We start from the raw sequence: 24,396 nt of genomic DNA on the forward strand, positions 1-24,396 counted from the left end.
AAGCCAATATTAAACTATGCAATGTTCTTAAAAGTTACAAGAAGATTAGATGCCTTAACTATGTTTGGTAATAAAGTATTTTAGTCTTATGGACTGCTATTAAGAGTACAGTTTTTTAAAGAATTTTTATAGTAAAGTTTATGACACATATAATATTATTATTAATATTAATATTATTAATATTAATAATAGTGGTAGGAATGCTCTGCAAACTTTGAAAATCTAAAAATAATTCATCAGCAACTACAAACTATCCATCAAACATGTCACAACTTGCCTACTAAGGGTGGGTAATCAACTACACCTCAAATAAGTACACAAATGTCACCCCAGAATTAAAGCTGGAGAAAAACTACAATTAATGAGCTTAATTGTAAAGGACACAGAAACAAAAATACAAATGTCAAAAAAGAACAAATCAAACCTCTCTCCCACATTATCATCAGGAAATAACCTGCCGACTAGCAAAGCTCCATTATCTCTTATTTCCCAGTCAAGTCACACATCCCCATTTTAGAACTTTTTTAATTAAAGTCCTACTATGTAAAAATCCTCTATGCTAGGTCATAAAGAAACAAAGATGAGTAAAATACGGCTCTTTGCTCAAATAGCTGCTGAAGTAATAGATGAACAAATGACAATGCAAGGCAGAACAAAAAGGAAATACAAACAAAATGAAGGGCATTAAGGGATTGTAAGCTACCATCTGATGGAAGTGGTGGCATTTACAGAACATGAGAAATGGTAAAATTTAAAATATTAGAGATTGGGGGAATAAGGGTGAAAAAATAAAGCGAAGCAGAAGTAAAAGCAGCGGAGTGGGAAGGCATACAACAGGTTAAGTAACAGTGGATGACTTTCCGCAGGGCAGGAAAATGTCATGGGGGAGAGACGACCTGGACACCAAGAGCCAAGAAAACGGAACAACCGTGATGCTGTTAAAATTCAACACACTTTCATATAAACTAGGACCATATTCTTCCTTTACTAAAAATATCTTAACACATTACCACGGTGCCAGATGCTACATCCAAAAACAAGCATAAACATTCAACATTTTCTTAACATAATACACCAAGCAGGAATATTTTGGGAAAGTGGTAGATAATGCAGAAGTCATTCAGAGTTTTAGAGGCTGTCTCTTCCAGCAGTCACAGTACACCATAAGGTTGTATATAATATATACTACCTAGCCTGTTCTTCTATTCTGATCATCTCTGGGATAAAGCTACATGAACATATTAATACATATAAAAATGCATATTGCAAATGTAACTTTTTGAAAAAGAAAGAAAATCAGAATAGAAATTTAAGTCAACATCTTTGATTTTGGCCAAGCCATGTTTCCTCTCAACATTACAACAAAAGGTCATATGAGAACTGGGGATTCAAGTCTATAAAACAATTGGAGCCCTCAAGTGTAAAGGTGTTATAGAACATTTCCAATATATCTATGGTTTCCAAAGAAACCAGGCTATAACTTTACAAAACTGTCTCCTGCTTAAGGGTTCACCTCTTAAGGGGAGGACATATTCAAGTCCAGGAGGGAAAAGAAAAACTACAAATTTTATATTGAATCACTACTTTCAGATTATCCAAAATACCACACTAATTAAAAATATCAACCCAGGCTCAGGCTTTCAATCCTATTCACTTTTGTAAGTGTAAAAAGTTAGTTATGACAGCTTAACAGTTCTCCTTAACATTATTCGGTTCAATATTCTCTTTGAAAAGTAATTTAATTTTTAAACCCACAGAACAGCCTGGAAACTTATCATCTTCGGTAGTAGGTTTTTATTCAAATAAAAAGGTGAATGCAAAAATCTTCATTTCACAGGTCAGCTTTCAAAATCCTGCAGAAAAATGTAAAGTAGAATAAAAAAAGCAATGCAAACCAACTTCCATTTCTGCACACAGTTTACCAGACCACAGTTCACATTCTATACCAGAATAAATATAGGATGCATTGTATTGGGCACAAGTGAGGGAGTAAAGAAAGTTTGCTCTTACACAGCATGAATTTAGGTTTGCCAGGACAAAAGGTTTATTTGTCTGCTTGCATTTTTCATGAGTCAACAACAACAACAAAAAGCTATTCTGTTATAATAAATACTAAAAACAGAAATCACAGTCTTACTAAAGTTAACATCACATTAGAGTTCTAATTGAGAACAAAACAGGATTATCAAAAACTATACAGAGCTTAAAGGAAGAACAAAAACAGAGTTTTCAATATGCAGTCAGTATTATAAAAATCATAAATCACTGAAATTTTCTGTTTCCAAATGAAATAGGATTCAAGATCACAAATACCCTAAAACTATACATCTACCAATGTAAGTTTATAATGAATTGACAGATGTCTGATTACTTTGGGAAAATGGCATATTTTCTTAAAATTATTATTAGAACAACAATAATCTATCAAAGCAGCTGGTTTATCATCTTCTGTGTGTTTTAAATAAAACATAGCTTTTCAAGCCAACTCTGTTTTCTTCAGGCTGTCAGTGCCATCTAGTGGAATATTATTAGTGCTACAATTTGAAAGGTTTTAGCAACATGATTTATAGATTTTTATAAAAAGGTTATTAAAGTAGCATTTTAATTCTTTCCTCAAAGTAACAACCCAAATATATACATATTTGTCTTTAAAGAAAGATATATTGAAGAAAAACTGATTTTATTCATAGAAATACACTGAATTATTAACATGTAATAAAAATCACAAAACGATCAAGCCAAACTTTCATATTTGATACGCTGCCAAATATTTTTACTTATTTCTCTTATTCAATAGCTATGCTATTTTACCCCAAGTTTATTCCTATGGTAAAGAAACCATTAAAGCTAACTGCTTTGGAGGGAGGCATCAAATATACATCTATTTTTAAAAGCTATCTTTAAAAATGTCTCAACTTCAGTGAAAACTATCAAGCTATTTGCCACATGCCTGTCAAGCTAAAGCTGACTACAAGACACATAAACTGAAGCACAGAGACAAGTCCAGTGTCTAAGCCTTAGGTTAGGGCTTCCGGTTTTAGTTTTCAAACACCTGATCAGACCCTCTCTTTACAAGAATTTCTTTTAAATTGAGATTTCTACCTATTCTGAGAAAAGATATCATAGCACCTTCAATCCCAGTGTCTAATGACCTTCCAATTCCTTCACCTTCGACAGCCAGTAAAATCCTCAGTCCTAAATCCTGTTTCTTAAATGTCTCTCAAATTTTAACTTTTCTTCATTTCCTAAACCTCATATCATCTTTTTAATCAGTATCCTGGCACAGGACTGCCACTCAAAACTCTATCTGTACACTAGTTATCCTTCAAAAACAAATTCATCGCCAACTCTAGAAGACCCAGCACCCACGTCTGCCTACCCCATCATTTCCTAGCTGTGCTACCACTATGCATCCTTACTAGAGACCTCTACTGTATCCTCCCACGTTGACTATTTTTGCTTGTCTCTTTTACTCAGGTTGAGGTAGGAACAGAGTCTTGTACCTCTTTGCATCTTCATAACTTAGTAACTGCCTGGGTCAATGAATCATTGCCAAAAGCACAATAAATCATTGCCAGATCTTTTATGATCTGCTAGAAAGAGTGGTTAAGAATCCCAAAGCATCTAAAGCCAAGAGAAGCAGAATTTCATTAATGATTAAAAAGAACACAGATAAACATTTTTATCCATGAGTGCCTAAGAAAAATTCTAAATAATTTTGCAGATCCACAGTTACAATCCCTCTCGGAACCACCTGCAGAAGATACCCGTCTTAAATGAAACATAATCGTAAATTCAAAGTTTTTATCCCAATCACTAAAGCTAAAAAAGTCTCCTAGTCAAAAGTGTTAAAACTAATTCTGTCTATATCAGACAGTAATATACTCATCTTCTTTAAAAAAAAAAAAAACTGCTCAGTTTATTCTTTTGATTGTATTTTTATGTCATATCTCTCCTACAAATATTACAATAGAGATACTAAAAAACATCAGTGCTAAAAGGGCTCTAGTTTAATCACATTTTCACAGATGAGGAAGCTGAGGTATAAAGCTATTAAAATGACTTCCCTTTAATAATAAGCTAAACGTTTAAGTCAATACTTGAACCAGCTCTCCCGGCTCTTATTCCAGCACTTTCCTCATGTCTTGGTAAAGTTCTGAAAATAAAGCTCTGTAATTAGGGTCATTTTAGGAGTCTTTTCATGGATACTAAGAAGTCAGTCAATCCATTTCTCTTGCTTCACAGAGGTAGTTTAAAAGCTAGCATACACTCTACCCGAAATCCCAGAATGTTATATAGTAGAAATGCCACAGAGTAGGTAGGTACTCAATAAATATTTGTGGACTAAATTAGGCATACAAAAAATATTTTCTTATATTTAGACAAATATATTTTCAGGTTTTGACAGAAACAGATTTCTTTTGGCTCCACACCCTATATTTTCCTTTAATGAAAAAAATCAAAGGCATAGCTAAACCAACGATGCAAGAGTAGATGCAGCAGAATCCTATTTGTACTGATGAGTCAGTAAGATCAAGGCCTGAAAAAAAATGAAACTAACCCCATCCCCAAAAAATCCTTATTGTTAAGGAGGCAGTATTTCAGTAAAAATTCATAAATAATATTAGTATTAGCTCTCTTTTTCAGGTTTATGACATGTAACTATTCCAACCAGTCCATTCTGAAGGAAATCAGCCCTGGGATTTCTTTGGAGGGAATGATGCTGAAGCTGAAACTCCAGTACTCTGGCCGCCTCATGCGAAGAGTTGACTCATTGGAAAAGACCCTGATGCTCGGAGGGATTGGGGGCAGGAGGAGAAGGGGATGACAGAGGATGAGATGGCTGGATGGCATCACTGACTCGATGGACATGAGTCTGAGTGAACTCTGGGAGTTGGTGATGGACAGGGAGGCCTGGCGTGCTAAGATTCATGGGGTCGCAAAGAGTCGGACACGACTGAGCGACTGAACCAAACCGATGGGAAGTTTACCTAAAGCCTAGATGTAGATTTATAAAGTTCAGGTATTTTTAAACCATGATTCAGCAAGTCCTTTCAAACAGTCCTAATAACTTCTGTAACTACTAAACACGTGGCTATTACAATTATTACATGCTATAATAAGTTTTGGTCTTAATTTTTTAGAATTCTTATAACCAATTATCTAAAAATCTTTCACATGATTCAAACAGTATATATTTCCTTAAATGAATATTCAGTCAATAAATACAGTATAGATTAATTTCTTATAGCCTTATCTCGTACACCAAAAAAATCCCATTAATTTGAAAAAAACAGTATCCATTTCCCAAAAATAAAATTTTAGATCATTACTAACTCTTTATTCTACTTTCTTCCCCACAAAAACTGTCAGGAATACTACCAAATTTTTATCTACAACAGTTTCTGTGGTCCCCCTCTCTTTCTCCGCATTGCACGCGCAGCTTGGCCAATGGTTCCCAAATACGGCTCCTCACCGGACTCGGCTGGGGATCATTAAACACTACGGATGCCTAGCCCCACCCCCCACGCAGTAATGAGAATGGGGTACCTCAGCGGTAAAGAATCTACCAGCAACGCAGGAGAGGTTCAATCCCTGGGTTGGGAAGATCCCCTGGAGAAGGAAATTGCAACCCATTCCAGTATTCTTGCCTGGAGAATGCCATGGACAGAGGAGGCTGGCGGGCTACAGTCCATGGAGTCACAGGAGTCAGACATGACTGAGCGACTAAGCAACAACAATGGCCTGGGTACTAGCAATTCTAATGTGCAACATGTGCGCACCACTGACCTCGGCTCTGAAGTACTTCAGCTATGATTTTTATTATTATTATACTTTACAATATTGTATTGGTTTTTTTTAATCTACCTCAAAGTTTTCCTTTCCTATGGCAAATTCTGAAAAGTAATCCTTTTTTCTTTTTTACCTTCTATACTATTTTCTCCACCCAAATCCTAAATTTCCAGTATATGGATTATTATTGACTTGCATCTCCTCTAAAGATTGGATACAGTGTCATCTTGTCTATAAAATACAGAAACTGTACCAGATGATTTCTAAGGTTTCTTCCATTCAGAATTTATATACTACTCAAAAGAAAAAAAAAAAAAAATCAACAGTACTTTCTAGGTTATCAAGCTCCCCTGGCGCCCTTCCTCAGTTCTCCTTAACTACCCTCCTTTTTCTGCGTTGAACCATATGAAATCAGCCAATATTAAACCATTTCTAACCTAAAACACAGCCATTTCATATGCTCCGTCTTAATAACACCTCCTGCTTTCCCTTTATACAAAACATACCCAAGCTAAACTTTCTTTCTTTCTTGAAAACCCCAATGAAATCTCAATTCCCTGTTATAACTTAGAAAGACACGATGACATGAACAGGCAAAAGAAATGGGTCCAGTCCTGAAGATAAAAGGTGCTTTTTTCTTTTTAATGGTCTACCCATACTTGAGTAAGGGAGAGCTATTAAATGAATTAATGCTTAAAAGTTTCTCTAGGCTAAAGGCTAAATTAAAGCAGAGATACTACAGTTTACCTAAATTGCCTTCTTAGTGTGTGTCTATCAGACTACTGCCCCAGGCTTAACCATCACTCGAATCATTTACACCTGTTGACCCTGTGATTTCAGACTGTTCTCCCAGAGCCCACCATCTCAAAAGTACACACTGCCAAACATATACATGTATCTATTCTTTTTCAAATTCTTTTTCCATTAGGTTATTACAGAATATTGAGTAGAGTTCCCTGTGCACTAATCAACTATGTGAGTGGGTGAAGTCGCTCAGTCGTGTCCGACTCTTTGCAACCCCATGGACTGTAGCCTACAAGGCTCCTCTGTCCATGGAATTTTCCAGGCAAGAGTACTAGAGTGGGTTGCCATTTCCTTCTCCAGGGGATCTTCCCGACCCAGGGATCAAACTCAAGTCTCCCACATTGCAGGCAGACGCTTTACCATCTGAGCCACCAGGGAAGTTTATACTCCAATGTAAAACTTAAAAATTCTTAAAAAAAATTTTTAATAAGAAAATATACACTGCTGATCACTGACAGGGAGAGAGTTGGGAGTCAGTAAGAAGACTGTAAAATAAGATCATTATAAATTCACTACCTACCACTACTGGAAAGACATCATGAGCTCATGGTTTAAAGACAAGAGAAAGTGCTATGCAATACATTATTGTATTTTTTTTTAAAGGGGCTCACTCATCAGTTTCACTGTGGTTCTGAAACATCTAATGCCATCTAATTCAAGGCATGTTCATAATGCCTGATACACTTTTTTTTAAGTCAAAGAAATAGAAAATGACCTGTCAATTAGGATTAATGGTTATCTCTCAATTCCCAATTTTATCACATCCAACAGTCTTTTATAACACTATGTGTAACGATTCAAAATGCCTCTATAAGGCTTCTGTCTGAGCCATTTCATGCAAAAGGGTTGGTTAGAATTTCATCGTATTTGGATCTGACCTAATATTAAAAAAAGCAGTAAAAAAGCTAAGCAGTAAATACAAAATTCACTTTAGGGGGTAAGGTGCCTCAAAGAGGTGGGAAATCCTCCTCCTAAGCAGCTGACACAGAGGTGTGATGAGGGGCCCTGTGACGGCCAGTCAAGAGAAACAAGCCCTTGTACTAAGCTGCCAGGCACAGAAAACAAACAGTTTCAGATATGATCCCCAAATTGAAAACCACAAGAGCAGACATTCAAAACTGGCTTTGATCTGTGCCGGAGCTACTGCAGACCGAGGCAGCTCCAAGCAGTGGGGCCCCAGAGTGAGGCACAGCAGGGACTGGTTTATTTAACAATGGCTAATACTCCTCCTCGGGGGGAGCCAGCTAGCTTTCAAATAACACCTATTAAATTTGTAGATGGCCAAGTTCACATGAATATCAGGGGATTAAAATCCAAGATATCTACAATTTAGTATAAGCTATGCTTTAGCTACTTATTCAAATATCTCTGCTTCATCACAAAAACATAATTTACTATGATTTGGAGCTCAGTGTTACAGCATAAAAAGTAAATCATTTCATTTTATTTATCTGAATTACAGCAGATGAATCAATACGTTTCATTTATATACATATATATCACTGCTTTCGGGCAAAGAATTTGATGTAGTAATCAACTCTAAATTTATCAATTTCGCATTTTCTGCTTCACAATAATGAATCATACTGCATCCCAATGAGGATGAGAGCAAAAACAAGCCCCAAGCCTATTGCATTATAAAACTTTACCCAGCTCATCACAACAACCATATGCCTGTGGGAGGGAAAAGCTTCTGTGAATCAATTAGTATCCGAAGGCAATAATATTTTCTTCAGGAAGCAAAAAGTCACGCTCACTCATGTAGATCAATACCTTTCCAGGGACCCGGAGACTCTCAATGGCACCAAGATCACTGAAGCTCTCTGGAGGACTTTTCAGACCCTTCAAAAAAGAAAAAAAGATAAAAAAGAGAAGAATTTCAACTGTGCTGCAGAACTGTAATATGAGAGAAAATACTTTTTTGCTTGTCTTGTTATATTACCACCAAGTTTAATGATTTTGATGTGCAGATATGTGCGATTTGTTTATCTCCTTGAACAGTTGCTTTTTAACATTTTATTGTATAAAGAGAACTGCAGGAGGAGTCAAAAATAAGCTGCAAAGCCTTCCCCTTCTTTCACCGAGACCATCAGCTGATAGCAAAAGACTTTCCATTCATATTTCTCAACCCTAAGTTAGACTATACTTACTGAAATAAAAATCACCATTTTAAAAAGACATGCTCCTGTTGTACAATATATAGAATATGTTTCTAAAAATAGCTGTCACAATACATACAGTCCTATTATTAAATCCAGGAAAGATGTACTTTTGGAAATTCAAGATAAAATCACTATATGGCAACTTCATACCTAACGGCTGAAGTCTGAGTTAACCATTATTCAAAAACAACCAAAAGAGAAGAAACGTGGTGACAAAAGCATTCCATAAAAGCACTTATCTATGAGTCAGGACCAAATTCATTTGCCAAATTGGACCTTGGCAAAAAGGTCCCAGCATTATGACTGAGCTAAAAAGATTTTTAAATAATGATACATTTTTAAATGATAAAGGCTTAATTAATACATAAGTAATCCTTAGGATTTACCTTATCACTCTCATCAATGTACCCAATTCATACTATATAACTGAGAGTTAAACCTCACGTCTCACTGCTTTAGCTCTTTGGTGCTTTGTCTCTTCCAGGTTCCCTTGGGGCTCAGTGATCAATAATCTGCCTGCCAAGCCGGAGACCCAGGCTCGATCCCTGGGCCGGGAAGATCCCCTGGGGAAGGAAATGGCAACCCACTCCAGGATTCTTGCCTGGGGCATCCAATGGACAGAGGAGCCTCGCGGGCTATGGTTCATGGATGACGTAGCAAAGAGTCGGACGCGACTGAGTGACTATACAACAACTTTCTGCATTCAGGGATTCTGATTCAAGAATTCAGGGATTCTGAAAGGCTCATTTGTGCACCAAAGAAAGTTATCAAGACAGAAAGAAGTGAGCAATTTAAATTTTCTTTTAAAGCCTCTTTTTAACATAGGCTATTCAAAGCAGACCCCTAAAATCCCTTAATAATAGTCTGGAAGCAAAATCAGCCTGTACATGAACTTAAGGAGAGATTTATGCTGTTGAGTTTTTGTCCTTTAGCTATCCTATACTGGTCTTCTGGTGTCCATAGCAACCAAAATATATGGCACATTTATTTGAGACTTAGAGTAGAACTTACTCATCTTTAAATTATAGAGGTGTATATTTTATCTTCCCTAATATAAAATACTGCTAATCATAGCTATAATTTTTTTATGACAAGGTGCTCTGCTTCATCCCCAATCTTCTATTTTCCCCAGAAAATGCCCCCCTCCACCCACCTTCTCTCCCTCTTCTCTCTCTCTTCTCCATCCATACTCTCTCCCTCTCTCGTCCTCTCTCATTCTCCCCGTCCTCCTCTCCCCGCACCCTTCTCGCTCTCTCATTCCACCCCACCAAACCAACACCCCACTTTCGGAGCTCCTCTATGAAATTTTCCTAAATCCTATGTTTCCAAGAAACACTATTTCTCAGCATCACCTACGGACCAGCTCCATCACCTAGGAAGTTTTTTCCTAAGTCCCACCACAGATCTAATAAATAGGTATTTCTGAATTAGGACAAGGAATTGCATTTTAACAAGCAACCCAGGTGACTGCTATCATTGCTAATGTTTTGGAAACCCTGCTAACATTTCCCCACACCTCTGCCAAAGTAGCAAAGTTTTAAATAGTAAACATACCTCTCTCTCTGGACCCAAGAGAAGGGAAAGACCAAGTTCTGTTTGCCTCTCTAGCCTAGGGCTAGCACAATTTCAGAACAGAGTAAACACCAAAGCAATTAGTAACTTCTTTGGAGCCTTGGTTAAGCTCCAACCTCCAGCTAATTAAAACCCCGTTCCCATGAGAACATGAAACTGACCTTAAAATGAAGTTCCTAGGGAAATCTGCAGGAATAAGAAAAGCATATGGAAGCTTAAGGGCTTCCCAGGTGGCACAGTAGTAAAGAATCTGCCTGCCAATACAGGAGACGCAAGAGACATGGGTTCAATCCATGGGTTGGGAAGATTCCCTTGGAGTAGGAAATGACAATCCACTCCAGTATTCTTGCTTGGAAAATTTCATGGACAGAGGAACCTGGTGGGCTACAGACCATAGGGCAGCAAAGAGTCAGCCAGGACTGAGCATGCGTGCACGCACTGAGGCTTAAAGTCTTACAACGAGTGAGAAAATTAAAGTGTGAAACTACTGGTGCATGTGTGTTTTCTTCCTTGCCCCAGTTTCTCACCAATAGTCATCATAAGGGCATGGCACCAAAAGTGGTGAAGAGGGCAAGGCTGGATTACAGAATTACCCCTTGGACTGCAAGCAGATCAAACCAGTCCATCCTAAAGGAAACCAACCCTGAACACCCATTGGAAGGACTGATGCTGAAGGTGAAGCTCCAACACTTTGGCCACGTGATGCGAACATCTGACTCACTGGAAAAAACCGTGAGGCTGGAAAAGATGAAATAACCCTGATGCAAAAGGAAAAGGGGGTGACGGAGGATGAGATGGTTAGAGAGCATCACTGACTCAATGGATATGAATTTGAGCAAACTCAGGGAGAGAGTGGTGGAAAGAGGAGCCCCGCATGCTATAGTGCATGGGATTTCTAAGAGTCAGACCCGAATTAGCAACTGAACAACAAAATACATTTTATATACACACACTTATATGCATTCATATACACATAAATAAAACTTCATGATTTGATTCAAAACCACAACCAATCCTAAAGTATCTTTTTAAAATATAATGTTCATGCCTTTTAAACAAACCATTTGTTTAACCAACCTAACAGAAATTCTTGGAAGAATATATCAGGTGTCATTTTCTCTTTCCCCAGAGTTATGAGGAAAGAACCCAATGTCTAAAACAAGCAAACAAGTGGTATATACCAGCATCTAGAAAAACACCTTGCCTCCAAGTTAGTTATCACACAATAATTTGCTACTAATATGAATATGTGGCAACTTTCCACCAAACGTACAAAATAAAAGTAATAAAAACTGGAAACCCTATATCCATGTTAGGAAGCAAGGGATTCAAAGAATGGCTTCTGCCATCTTGAACAACCTGCCTATCCTCATAGTCTAATGACAGTAACAATAACTCAGAGGCTCTTATAAGGGATAAAGGAGGTAACATATACAAGAGGCCACAAACAGAGTCTGGTACATGGTAAACACCCTTTAAGTGTTCACCATTATTCTGAACATCACAGAGAAATGCTTTTATCTCATCAAGACAGAAACCAAGAGTTAGGTAAATGCCTCAAAGCATAATATCTGACACTCATCCGTATTTTAGGATTATAGATCTGATTAGCAATTTTATAAATCTCTATTAACAAATATGAAGTCATCATTTTTATTTTATCTTCACCTCTTTAAAGCAGGAAGTCATGGTTATAGCTACGCTGGTGCTGCTGTTCAATCGCTATGTCACGTCTGACTTTTTGTGACCCCGTGGACTGCCGCACGCCAGACTCCTCAGTCCTCCACTATCTCCCGGAGTTGGCTCAGGATCCTGTCCAGTGAGTTGGTGATGCTATCTAACCATCTCATCCTCTGCTGCCGTCTTCTCCTTTTTGCCTTCAATCTTTCCCAGCATCAGGGTCTTTTCCAACGAGTCGGCTCTTCACATCAGGTGGCCAAAGTATAGGAGCTTCAGGTTCTATAACTATAGTGCTCTGCCTTTATTAAATTGAAACTTTCCCTCTAATCATTAGCCATTGTTGGATTTTCTTTTGTATCTGGTTTTTGTTTTCATAATTTCCCTATACAAAATCCATCATACATAATACCTGCCTCTGCAACTTTCTTTGCCGAATCAGATTACACTTCAGATTTACTTCTGTTTCGTCTACGTGAATCTTCAGCTTCCATTGATGAGACCAGCAACGTAGGTCCCAATGGTCAAAAGAAGCATGTAATGTGGTTTGTGATTCCTTCTCTTTTCAAGCAAAAGTTTCGGCAAAACTCAGAGTGTTTACACTAAGCCCTCGGTTTCTCCCAAACCCACCCGCATCGGGCATTCCTCCTCACCACCTTACCGCAGCACTGCTGTGAGGTCACCAGTGACCTTACTGCTGCTCAGGGCAGAGGCACACTCCCATTCTCACTCCACGGCCCACGTGCAGCATTTAATACAGCTGATCACTCCCTCTTCTTTTCAGTTCTTTACTTGGACCTAACTGGTTGGGATGGTCTCTTTATCCAACAGATACGTACTGAGCATCTGCTACAGGAGAGGCGCTCTTTGGGATGCTCCTTGGGATGCAGGAGAACGCTTCCAGGGGGATGCTGCTCATCTCACTGCTCCTTCTCAATCTGCCTTCCTAAATCCCGGAGCTCAGAACATGGAGTCCTCAAAAGCTCCAACTGTGGACTCTTGTTTTATTTCTACACTTATGCCATTGGTGATCTTAGCCAGCAAACACACCCTCCTTATACTCGTGACTCCTGCATGTTTACCTATACCCTGGATTTCGCCTCAAAAATTCAAGCTCTTTCAGCCAACTGCCTACTTTCTTCCTCCAAAAGCCAAGAGGCTTTCAAATGAACAAGTTTAAAATCTTGCTTCCTTCCTTCAATCTGTTCCTCCCTCAGTCTTACCCAGCTCAATTCAATTCTTCCAGCTGCTGGGGCCAAAACATTTGGAGTCCCCCTTGAAGTTTCTCTTTCTTTCACAGCCCAAATCCGACCTATTAAGAAATTCTGTCAACTCCACATTCACAATATACCCACGATCTGACCTCTTCTCAACACCTCCACCGCTAGCATCCTGAGACAGGCCCACGTCCTGTCTCACTTGGATTACTGTATTAGCATCCTTACTGGCCGCCCTGGCCTTACCATGAGTGAGAAGACAAGTAGCGAAGATGAGATGGACATGAGACTCTACGTGATCTGGCTTCCTGCCCTCACTCTCTGACCTCATCTCCTACCATTTCTCTCATCACTCACTTCACGCCTCCCACACTGGCCTCTTGCTGCCCTTCAAAGACACTCCTGCCTCAAGGCCTCTGCATCTGCTTTTCCTTCCACCCAGAATTCTCCTTCCCAGACAACCCCAGAGCTCGCTCCCTCACCTCCTTCAGGTTTTACCTCAAGTGTCACCTTCTCAGAGAGGCCTTCTGTGGCCACCGTATCTAAAAAGCACGTGCCGCGTGCGCTCAGTTGCTCAGTCATGTCCGACTCTTTGCGACCCCGTGGACTGTAGCCTGGTGGCTTCTCTGTCCATGGGATTTCCCAGGCAAGAATATTGGAGTAAGGTGCCACTTCCTCCTGCAGGGGATCTTCCAGACTCAGGGATCAAACCTACGTCCCTCATCCCCTGCATTGGCAGGAGGATTCTTTACCACTGAGCCACCTGGAAAGCCCCATCTAAAAGTTATACATGACTCTAAATCGCCAACAACTCCCAGAACTCTCTATCCTCTATTCCTCTGAAACGTGTATCACCATGACTGCCTTCACACATGTCTGTTCTGTTACTGCTGCATTCCCCACACTTAGAATGGTGCCTGGTACATAGAGTTCGGTAAGCACATGTTGAACAAACTGAAAGAACAGAGGCCAGCATCATGGAGAAAGCAGAACAAAGGAACTCATGTAAACAGAGAGAGCTAACAAAGGCTGCTCTACACTCTCCTCCAAACCAAGATCCTTGGAGAGGTGAAATGCCAAAAAGTGTCAGAGACCTTAATTTCCTACCCCTTCACATTAACAGCAATATATTATCAGCATATTCTTTAGCCCCTCCAAAAAGAAACATCTTTATTTGTATTTATTTGTAATACTGCTATATTTAACCTAACAATAAACAGTATAAATAAAATTCCCAATGCTAGGCAGCACCCTACTTTCATACCTCGTAGATTCATAAAAAGTGTATGAATAATGATTAAATATGAGGCTTCTCTGATGGTTCAGACAGTAAAGAATCTGCCTGCAATGCAGGAGACCCAAGTTTGATCCCTGAGTCAGGAAGATCCTGTACTGAAAGGAATGACAAACCACTCCAGTATTCTTGCCTGGAGAATCCCAAGGACAAAGGAGCCTGGTGGGCTACAGTCCATGGAGCTGCAAAGCATCAGACATGACTGAGCAACTAACACACACAAATATGTGGAAGTCAAGCCATAAACAAATATAATTAGGATGACCTTAAAAATCTGTGTGAAACTCCTAATTTTACCTCACCTCCTATATAATACAGTTCCAACTTTTTGTATGTGTTCTTTAGCTTTTTTTTTTTTTTCTATCCCAACTAAGCACAGATTTTACCTGCTCAATCTGATAAACAAATGACTGAGGCTGAAGAGTCACCATTTTCAGAACAATTTCACTACATTCAGGAGACATAAACTTATTATCACTGGTTATCTGGACTTCTGTATTTTTTCTCTCTCACTCACTCTTACAAAGCAGGGTTAGAAAACAAACCAACCAAAGTACAATGACGGCAATGTTGACTACGCGGAACCACCAGCAAGCAACAGGAGACGGCATCAAACTTAGCTGCTGCACAGAAGTCCAAATTCAGCATGCCAGAGGCAGTTTGGGGGCATCAGTGGGATAATGTACAGAAGTGTATATTGTTTTAAAAGTCAAATGGCTACCAAAGCTAGCCTGAAATCAACAGTTGCTTGAGTTTCTGCAATAGCCAGCTTCCAGTTTTCCCACTTTTCTACCATCAATGCAGCCACTGAGATAATCTCTGTGGTTATGCATTTCTTTGTTAGCCCCAGGAACTGTTAACTCCTTTATCTCTTTACTTTGATCTAATATAAACACTGCTAGGAAAGCCCCATGTGATACATGCTATCATTCCTGTTAGAAAGATGTGAAAACAGATGTTCAAAAAAGGTAATAATGGGGCAAGGATAGCCTCTTCATGAAATGGAGCTGGGGAAACTGGACAGCTATGTGTAAAAGAATGAAATCAGAACACTGCCTAACACCATACACAAAGATAAACACAAAATGAATTAAAGACCTAAGTGTAAGACCAGAAACTATAAAACTCTTAGAGGAAAACACAGGCAGAACACTCAATGACATAGATCAAAGCAAGATCCTCTATGACCCTCCTCCTGAAGTAATGAAAATAAAAACAAAAATAAACAAGCTGGACCCAGTTAAATTCAAAGGCTTTTGCACAGCAAAAGAAACTATAAACAAGGTGAAAAGGCAACCCTCAGAATGGGACAAAATGATAGCAAATGAAACAACTGATAAAGGAGTAATTTCTAAAATATACAAGCAGCTCATACAACTCAATACCAGAAAAACAAAAACCCAATCAAAAAGTGGGAAAAAGACCTAAACAGACATTTCTCCAAAGGAGACATACATATGGCTAACAAACACATGAAAAGATGCTCAACATCGCTCATTATTAGAGAAATGCAAATCAAAACTACAATGAGGTATCACCTCACACCGGTCAGAATGGCCATCATCAAAAAGTCTATAAATAATAAATGCTGGAGAGGGTGTGAAGAAAAAAGAACCCTCTCACACTGCTGGTGGGAATGTAAATTGATATAGCCACTATGGAAAAGAGTATGGAGATTCCTTAAAAAACTAGGAATAAAACCACCGTATGACCCAGCAATCCCACTACTAAGCATTTACGCTGAGAAAACCAAAATTGAAAAAGACACATGTACCCCAATGTTCATTGCAGCACTATTTACAATAGATAGAACATGGAAGCAACCTAGATGTCCACTGACAGATGAATGAATAAAGAAGCTGTGGTACATATACACAATGGAATATGACTCAGCCATAAAAAGGAACGCGTGTGAGTCAGTTCTAATGAGGTGGGTGAACCTAGAGCCTATTATACAGTGAAGTAAGTCAGAAAGAGAACGATAAATACCGTATACTAACACATATATATGGGATCTAGAAAGATGGCACTGATGAAATTATCTGCAGGGCAGCAATGGAGACCAAGACATGGAACAGACCTGTGGACACAGCGGAGGGGTGGGGAGGGTGAGACGTATGCAGAGAGTAACATGGACACTTACATTACCATATGCAAAATAGACAGCCAATGGGAATTTGCTGTATGACTTAGGGAACTCAAACAGGGGCTCTGTATCAACCTAGAGGGGTGGGATGGAGTGGGAGATGGGAGAGAGGTTTAAGGGGGAGGAGACATATGTATACCTATGGCTGATTCATGTTGATGTTTGGCAGAAACCAACAAAATTCTGTAAATCAATTATCCCTCAATTAAAAACTAAAAAAAAATTTTTTTCAGTTAAGTAAAGTTGCTCAAGGTCACACAGCTACAGGATGGACCAGGATTCAAACCCATCCTCAAGAAAGAAGTGTTATGAAGCATAAGACCAGGACTCAATAAATGTAAGGAACTGTCAAATCTTACTATCCACTTAATTAAATATTCTATAATTCACAGAACTTTAAAACTTTATCTTCATGACAATAACAACATAATTTGACAGAGGAAAATAATCACATAGAATTTGTGTATTATTCACCAGAGACCTACAATGTGTGATTCACTCAGATGTCTCTCAAATTCTAAACTATCAAATAAGAATTTAATGTGGAATTTGTAGTCTTTTTTCCATGAACAAAAATATTCACAAATGAATCTTTCACTAAATGCTTTGCCTCCACATTCTCCAAAGTTCTCAAAATGACACTGATTTAAAATTCTAATCTAAATTACCCTCTCTAATATAAAAATAATAAAGAATGATCAATTATAGTAAAATATTAGAGCTGAAACAAAGGTATCTAAAACCAAACCATAATCAATAAGTATATAAAAGTAGATTTCTGCCATTTCTGATTTGAAAGAAGCTGACACGTTATTAGGATATCCCTATAATTTATGACAGAAAACAGCCAAAGTTTTTATTCAAGATTTAACATTCTGGCAAAAAATAAAAGATCATTATTTTGCCATGACAATGACTTTTTTAAAGTATCATTTCACAGACACTGATGACTTTCATAACAGAACTGTGAAACAGGATGAACAAAAATAATTATTATTCTCAATTTCACATAAGGAAATTTATGCTACTAGATTTAGGGACTTGCCCAAAGTCATAAAGCTATCAATATCAATTCTGCCTTCAAATTACTGCTTCCCCCCGCCCCCCGACTCTTTCTAGTCATCTCTATTGCAGAGACCTCACTTTCACCCAGGCCACCCTCAGACAACCAGACAGCTTGGGGGAAAAGGGAGCCCGGCAGTATAGCTAAGGCGATCACTGGAAAACTGGCAAAAGCGGGGAGGGGGAGACAAAGACAGCCTCCGGCTCCCTCATTGGTCTTATCTAAAGGAATGTTCTTGGGTCACCGGGTCCCACCTGAACAAGGCTCCGAACCCCGCGGGTCAGGTGAATTTTCCAGGGTGTGCCTGGAATTTATAGTGCCCCTGACACCTGCCACCACCTATAACTTGGGTATCTGCTTGCCTGCGGCCCAGGGACAGAATATCTCGGCTCGTCTCCCAGCAGAGATGAAGGAGACCTTTGCTTCAGCCTCTGCAACTTACCTGCCGGGTCATAAGAGATTTGATTTTTTGCATGTCGAATTCGTGAGGCGGTATCCTGCAGCAAAGAACTAACAAATCACTCACAACCACCAAACTGCTGGCCCCGACACAGGGAAGCCATAGTGAGTAGTCACGTGGAACTGCTGACCTGGGTTTCCCTTCCTTTCCCCTAGCATGCTGGGAATTGTAGTCCCCCGGCTGCCATCGCCCCTGCAATGGAGGCGAGAGAACAGTCCAGGTACTACATTTCCCAGCAAGCAAAACAGCTGACGCTTCAGATAAATGCACAAAACTTGTTGCTCTGAGAGACCAAGGCAGTCGCCGGTCTTTAAAGAGGTACTAGGTATCGGTAACTGCTTCGGGGAGGCGGCAAAAACTTAATTCTTAGGTGACCAGGAACAAATACTGAGGAGACAGTATATAAACCTGACTGACATGAGGACCCCTAGGGATGTAGTGGAGGAAACCCCACCTGGTGTCCGGGGCGAAGTGAAAGGACGACAGACTGACGCGAAGGGGCTGGACGCTCCAAGAGAACTTGGCATTCCCCAGGTTGCGCTGGGCTTGGCCTGAGGAAAAGTGTGGTCCAGGTTGTTCAGTGCTGGCTGTCCATGTTAGAGCTCTTCTTCCTCAGTCTTGGTATTCACAGCAGAAAACTAACACCAAAGGGTTTAATTCCCCACTTATCATTTTACCACCTGTGTAATCTAAGGCAAATCAAGGTAGAAAATACTAATATAGCAATAGTAATAAGTAGGCATGTCACTTTAATGTCCTCTTTTCAACTTAGAGCAGTTTAGTTACATTGAGGAAAGCAATAGGGGAGTCTTTGGGGGCTCAATTTAAGAAAGAACTTTCCAATTATAAGAATAAAAGGAAAAGTGACCCAGAGCTAACAATTAATAATAGCACACGTGTATTGAGAGCTTGTTACCTGTCAGAAACTTACTGTCAGAAACCTTGCTAATAGCTTTACACGTGGTATCTCACTTACCACACAAGTAAGTGAATGCAATTTATAAATTGTAAGGCACTTCATAATTATGAAGGATTACAGTCATAATTCTACACAGTTCTCTACTCCAACAGAACCACCCTGTGCATAGTTTTATCACTGTGCCTGACAGTTCCTTTTGAAATATATGCTCACCTATATGCTTTTCTGACTCTATTACATCTAATCCCTTGAAGAAATTCCAGTGCCTTTTGGGCAACCTTAGTGTAGTTTATTACAGCGGATTACCTGTTATAATCTTAATTGCCAGACAGTTCTTATTGATTGGAAGTCTCTGAAAGAGAAACTGCTTGCCATATTAGCATATGAAATGAAACCCAATTCACTAAACATTTGTTGATTTCTGGGCACTAGTCAACCCGATTCTGAGCACTTCAGATTGATAAAATACAATCGTGATCCTTAAGGAGTTTACAATTTAGTTAAACAGTATGTATTAGAGGGGATCTAAGTCCAGTAGTTCTCAAACTTGGTTCAGATTCACCTGAGGAGGGTACAGTTGTTGTTACCATTTTTGTGGGAGTTCTTTGAGACCTTCAGTGATTTTTATAGGCAGCCAGCTGAAGAATTTAAAATACACTGTTTAGAATGAACCCAGATCCAGACCCAGAATTTTTTCCCTCATACACAAGGTTGCAGGTGACAAAGAGAAGCTTTTTTTTTTTTTCATTCATTTGGTTTTTTCCTGTCAGCCAAATTGGGGAAAAGAGTGGTTTCTGTATCTGCTTGATCTGAAAAGGCAAGAAAGCATTAAAATTCTATTTAACTCTTAATACTCTACATTTTAGTATGTTTCTTTTTAACTAAAAGGAAATGGACAACCCAGGCCTATAAAAGTTCAAAGACTGTAGCTATAATAGTAGAAGCATGGAAAGTAAATCAGTGCTATTGTCTAAATAAAATATATGCCCTAATTCAGCATACCCTAACACTATAGAAAATGGTTGAACTAAACATGATAGGTTTTTTGACTCCCTAAGCTAAAAAATAAAAACAAAAACCTAGAGCCCTAAAGCGCACTTTTTTAAAAAGGTGAAGCATGTTATTTCATTTCCATTTTTCAAAACTACATATATAAAACTTATTAGAGGACTTCCCTGGTGGTCCAGTGGCTGACTCCACATTCCCAATGCAGGGGATCCAGATTCAATCCCTGGTCAGGGAACAAGATCCCTCAGGCTGCAGCTAAGAATTTGCATGCCGCGACTAAAGATCCAAAAGTAAATAAATGCATTAGACTTATTTAGTGCTCACACAGTTGTCCGAGGGTCATTAGTGGTAGGCCAGAACAAACTAGTGGAAAGTGTGGATGGCCTCCCAGCAAATCTTGACAAAAGTTTTTAGGATAGTAGTCCCTTTGTGAAGGAATGCCAGGCCTGTTTTTGTAGATTGGAATATCCAGGCTAAGAAGTAAGTAGATCTGATTCAGGGCAGTCGCATTAGCTGTAAAGTAGGATAAGGGCTTCCCTGGTGGCTCAGACAGTAAAGAATCTGCCTGCAGTGCGGGAGACCTGGGATCGCTGGGTTGGGAAGATCCTCTAGGGAAGGGAATGGCAACCCACTCCAGTATTCTTGCCTGGAGAATCTCCATGGACAGAGGAACCTGGCGGGCTACAGTCCACAGGTTTGCAAAGAGTCGGACATGACTGAGCGACACACACACACACACACCCCATAAGGGCTTATTTCTGATGGCCCAAATAGAAGGAGCCTCTGAAGCTTAAAAGCGGCGATCCTGGTTTGATTAGGACCAGGATAAATTTCTAGTCATCCTGTAAATATCAAAGCAGCAGAAAGATGTGGCCTCCCCAACAAAATGTAAAGACATTTCCTGAGCAAGCAGTAGTAGAAAAACAGGACACTTGCTGAAGGTAAAGCAGTGACCTGGAGAGGGGCCCTGGAAGGAAGACATTGCTGATAATCATTTAATGGCCATATGAATTGATCAGGGTTACTATAGACCTAACTCTGTAGGAGTTAGCACAGGCATGGGTGGTTGTGATGGCCTTCTCTAGCAGCCACCTCTTCCCTGTAAACTCTGATCTTTCCTGAGATCTATCGAATTAGAACAGGGTTTTCTTTCCTCAGTTCTTCTTGCGTGCATGCATGCTCAGTCATGTCTCACTCTTACAATCCCATGGACTGTAGCCCGCCAAGCTCCTCTGTCCATGAGATTCTCCAGGCAAAAATACCAGAGTGGGATGCAATTCCCTTCTCTAGGCGATTTTCCCCGACCCCGGGATCAAACCTCTGTCTCTTACTTCTTTTGCATTGGCAGGCAGATTCTTTACCATTGAGCCATCTGGCAAGCCACTGTTCTCTGTTCGCCTTGGCATTGGCATGTCACCACCTCTCCTTCCCAATTCTTCCTATCATTCCAAAGCATTCCTATGCTACTAGTGAATAATGAGTGTGGATGTTTGAAATCCATAGGCTCCTGAACAGAGCTCCTCTGTGGGTTACAGGTGAGATGTGAGATGTAGATGATGGGAAGTTTCTTATAACGATAAAACACTTTAAACTATCTGTGATAGCACTTAAAAACTGAAAACAATTGAAGTTATATTTTAACGTTATCTTGTTTGGCTTCCTGTGTAAACATTCTGAATTCTGAAGTTACTCTAGCAGGTTAAGATTTTTATTCGTACTACCTGTCACTAGAGGGCGCACTGTCATGATTTTTGTCTCAGCACTTTCCCAAGATGAGCCTGTCATTGTCATTTTTAAACATGTGCTTGCATGCCAAGTCACTTCAGTCGTGTCCTACTCTCTGTGACCCTCTGGACTGTAACCCGCCAGGCTCCTTTGTCCTTGGGATTCTTCAGGCAAGAATACTGGAGTGGGTTGCCATGCCCTCCTTCGTGGGACCTTCCCAGCCCAGGGACAGAACCCATGTCTCTTAAGTCTCCTGCACTGGCAGGCAGGTTCTTTACCACTTGTGCCACCTGAGAAGCCCTTTAATATGTGTCTTGACATGAAAAGATCATCTAAGTCATATTGACATTTTGTTTATGTATGTAACATCTATTATCACTGTATCATAAAATAAAGGATATTTTAATATAACAAAAGAAACCAAAAAAAATGCAGAATAAAAATCAGTCCTTTAAATTGAGTGAATTTAACATTAGGAAAAACTCACTGCATCATCTTTATTTCTCTCACTTTGCTTAGGACCCAAAAAAGTTCATCATGAACCAGCACTGGGTTTGAAAAGCACTAGAAAGAGTTTATTTAATAAAACACAATTTGAGATGGATATTGATTTAAAAGATGTGACTGCTACTGCTGCTGCTAAGTCGCTTCAGTCATGTTCAACTCTGTGCGACCCCGTAGATGGCAGCCCACCAGGCTCCCCCGTCCCTGGGATTCTCCAGGCAAGAACACTGGAATGGGTTGCCATTTCCTTCTCCAATGCATGAAAGTGAAAAGTGAAATCACTCAGTCATGTCCGACTCTTAGTAACCCCATGGACTACAGCCTACCAGGGTCCTCCATCCATGGGATTTTCCAGGCAAGAGTACTGGAGTGGGGTGCCATTGCCTTCTCTGTAAAAGATGTGAAGGGGAGTCTATCTGCTATCTGTAGAATTTCAATATTACTTTCCATATTGTGTTCTGTAAAATCCAACATTAATATTTGTAGGCATTTCTCAAGCACCAAGTGGGAATCAGAAGACACGGACTAAGGAACTTTTGGGTTTATTTCTGGGGGAACAACTTAAGAAAAATACTAGTTAATCACTATGCTAGATCCATAAGTGAATAAGACCAGTCTTTGTGTTCTAGGACCCAGAGGGAAAATAAACATGCAAGAAAATCAGTTGAGGTTAGTGAGATAAGTGCTGCAATCTCTAGATGGCACAAACAAGATTTAGAAATAGCACAGAGAAAGTTGTGGTGTAACAATTACCTGGGGGTAATTTTTTTTCCTTCTGAAGCTTGGAGAGATCATTAAGTGACCTCTGAAGAGGCCTCAGGGTTTTCCAGCTGTCACTTTGCTAGTAAGAGCAGGTCTGAACTGGGTTTCCCTGGTGGCTCAGACTGTGAAAAATCCGACTGCATGCAGGAAGACTCTAGAGTTTGGTATCCTGGGTCAAGAAGATCCCCTGTAAGAGGAAACGGCAAACCACTCCAGTATTCTGGCCTGGAGAATCCCATGGACAGAGGAGCCTGGCAGGCTACAGACCATGGTGTTGCAGAGTTAGACACGACTGCGCGACTAAGCATGAACACACACACAGGTCTGTTAGCCCTAATCCAAAAAATGTTTCCAAACTTAAATTCCAAAATATCTATCACTTGTGTTTTTTTTTGTTTTTTGTTTTTTTTTACCTTTAATTACAATTGAGGAATATTCTTTTTTTGCCTATTTTATCATCAAACTTCTTCAGTGGGCCTTTACTTTTCAAAAATGATTTATGCAAGGAATTTTGCATGATTTGAGGCAGATTTTTGTTTTATATAGTAGAGGCTTGGACTGGAAACTTCTTGCAGTAGATGACTTGAAATGAAATATGGATTGTTATAGCTAGGTAAATTAAGCAGAAGCACACTGCCTGGCAGTGAACGGCCAGGCAGAAAATCCGTAGCGCAGACACCACTGTAGAGGCAAGATGGTCTCTGAGCTGTTGGTTCACTTACTCTGTGCTTCAGCTGTGAAAATGTGGCCTCAGATATTATCTGTTATAATTATGTGCAGTCCATGATTCAGTGTTACTCGGAAACACACCTGTGGTTTGCTTTTAAAAATAACATGAATCCATAGACTCAATAAACCCATGGTGGACATTTCTAACAGGAAATATACACAGAAAAATACATATGTAAAGATGTATTACTTCTTGGTGTTTTATACCTTTTACTTCATGGTGATTTATAACTATTTTAGCAGATATATGAAATACTGTGATTTTCATAGAAAAAATTTAATTTCAAAATAGCAGCATCGTTTTCCATGATAGGGTACTAGCTTCTGTTTTTTCAGAAAATTTCACAATATGCTCTTGGTTATTAAAACATACTGTTTTTTATTAGAGTCACCCAAAAGGATGTTTTCCTTCATGTGATGATTAACAACTAAGAATAATTCATGAAACATGCTGACGATTACTGAAAATCGCTAAGAAATGGCTCTGAAAGTCACAAGCCTGTCTTCTTGCAGAGCCCATAACAGGTGTTCCCAGTACCTGTGTCCTTTGTATACACATTC

At 39.5% G+C, this 24,396-nt stretch overlaps 1 protein-coding gene across 1 annotated transcript in view; it reads right to left on the minus strand.

The window, feature by feature from the left end:
* Positions 1-18,304, minus strand: part of CCDC132 (coiled-coil domain containing 132) — a 132,712-nt gene extending 114,408 nt beyond the window's left edge. The window contains exons 1-2 of the mRNA XM_010839776.1: positions 18,171-18,304; positions 8,371-8,439 (exon numbers count right to left, since the gene is read on the minus strand). Of these exons, the coding sequence (XP_010838078.1) occupies positions 8,371-8,439; positions 18,171-18,203 (102 nt within the window). The 5' untranslated portion in view covers positions 18,204-18,304. The remainder of the gene's footprint in view (positions 1-8,370; positions 8,440-18,170) is intronic.
* Between the last annotated feature and the right edge of the window lie 6,092 nt (positions 18,305-24,396).

Source organism: Bison bison, unplaced genomic scaffold (assembly GCF_000754665.1).
Source record: "Bison bison bison isolate TAMUID 2011002044 unplaced genomic scaffold, Bison_UMD1.0 scf7180017864134, whole genome shotgun sequence".
In the NCBI taxonomy this organism is placed as follows: Eukaryota; Metazoa; Chordata; class Mammalia; order Artiodactyla; family Bovidae; genus Bison; species Bison bison.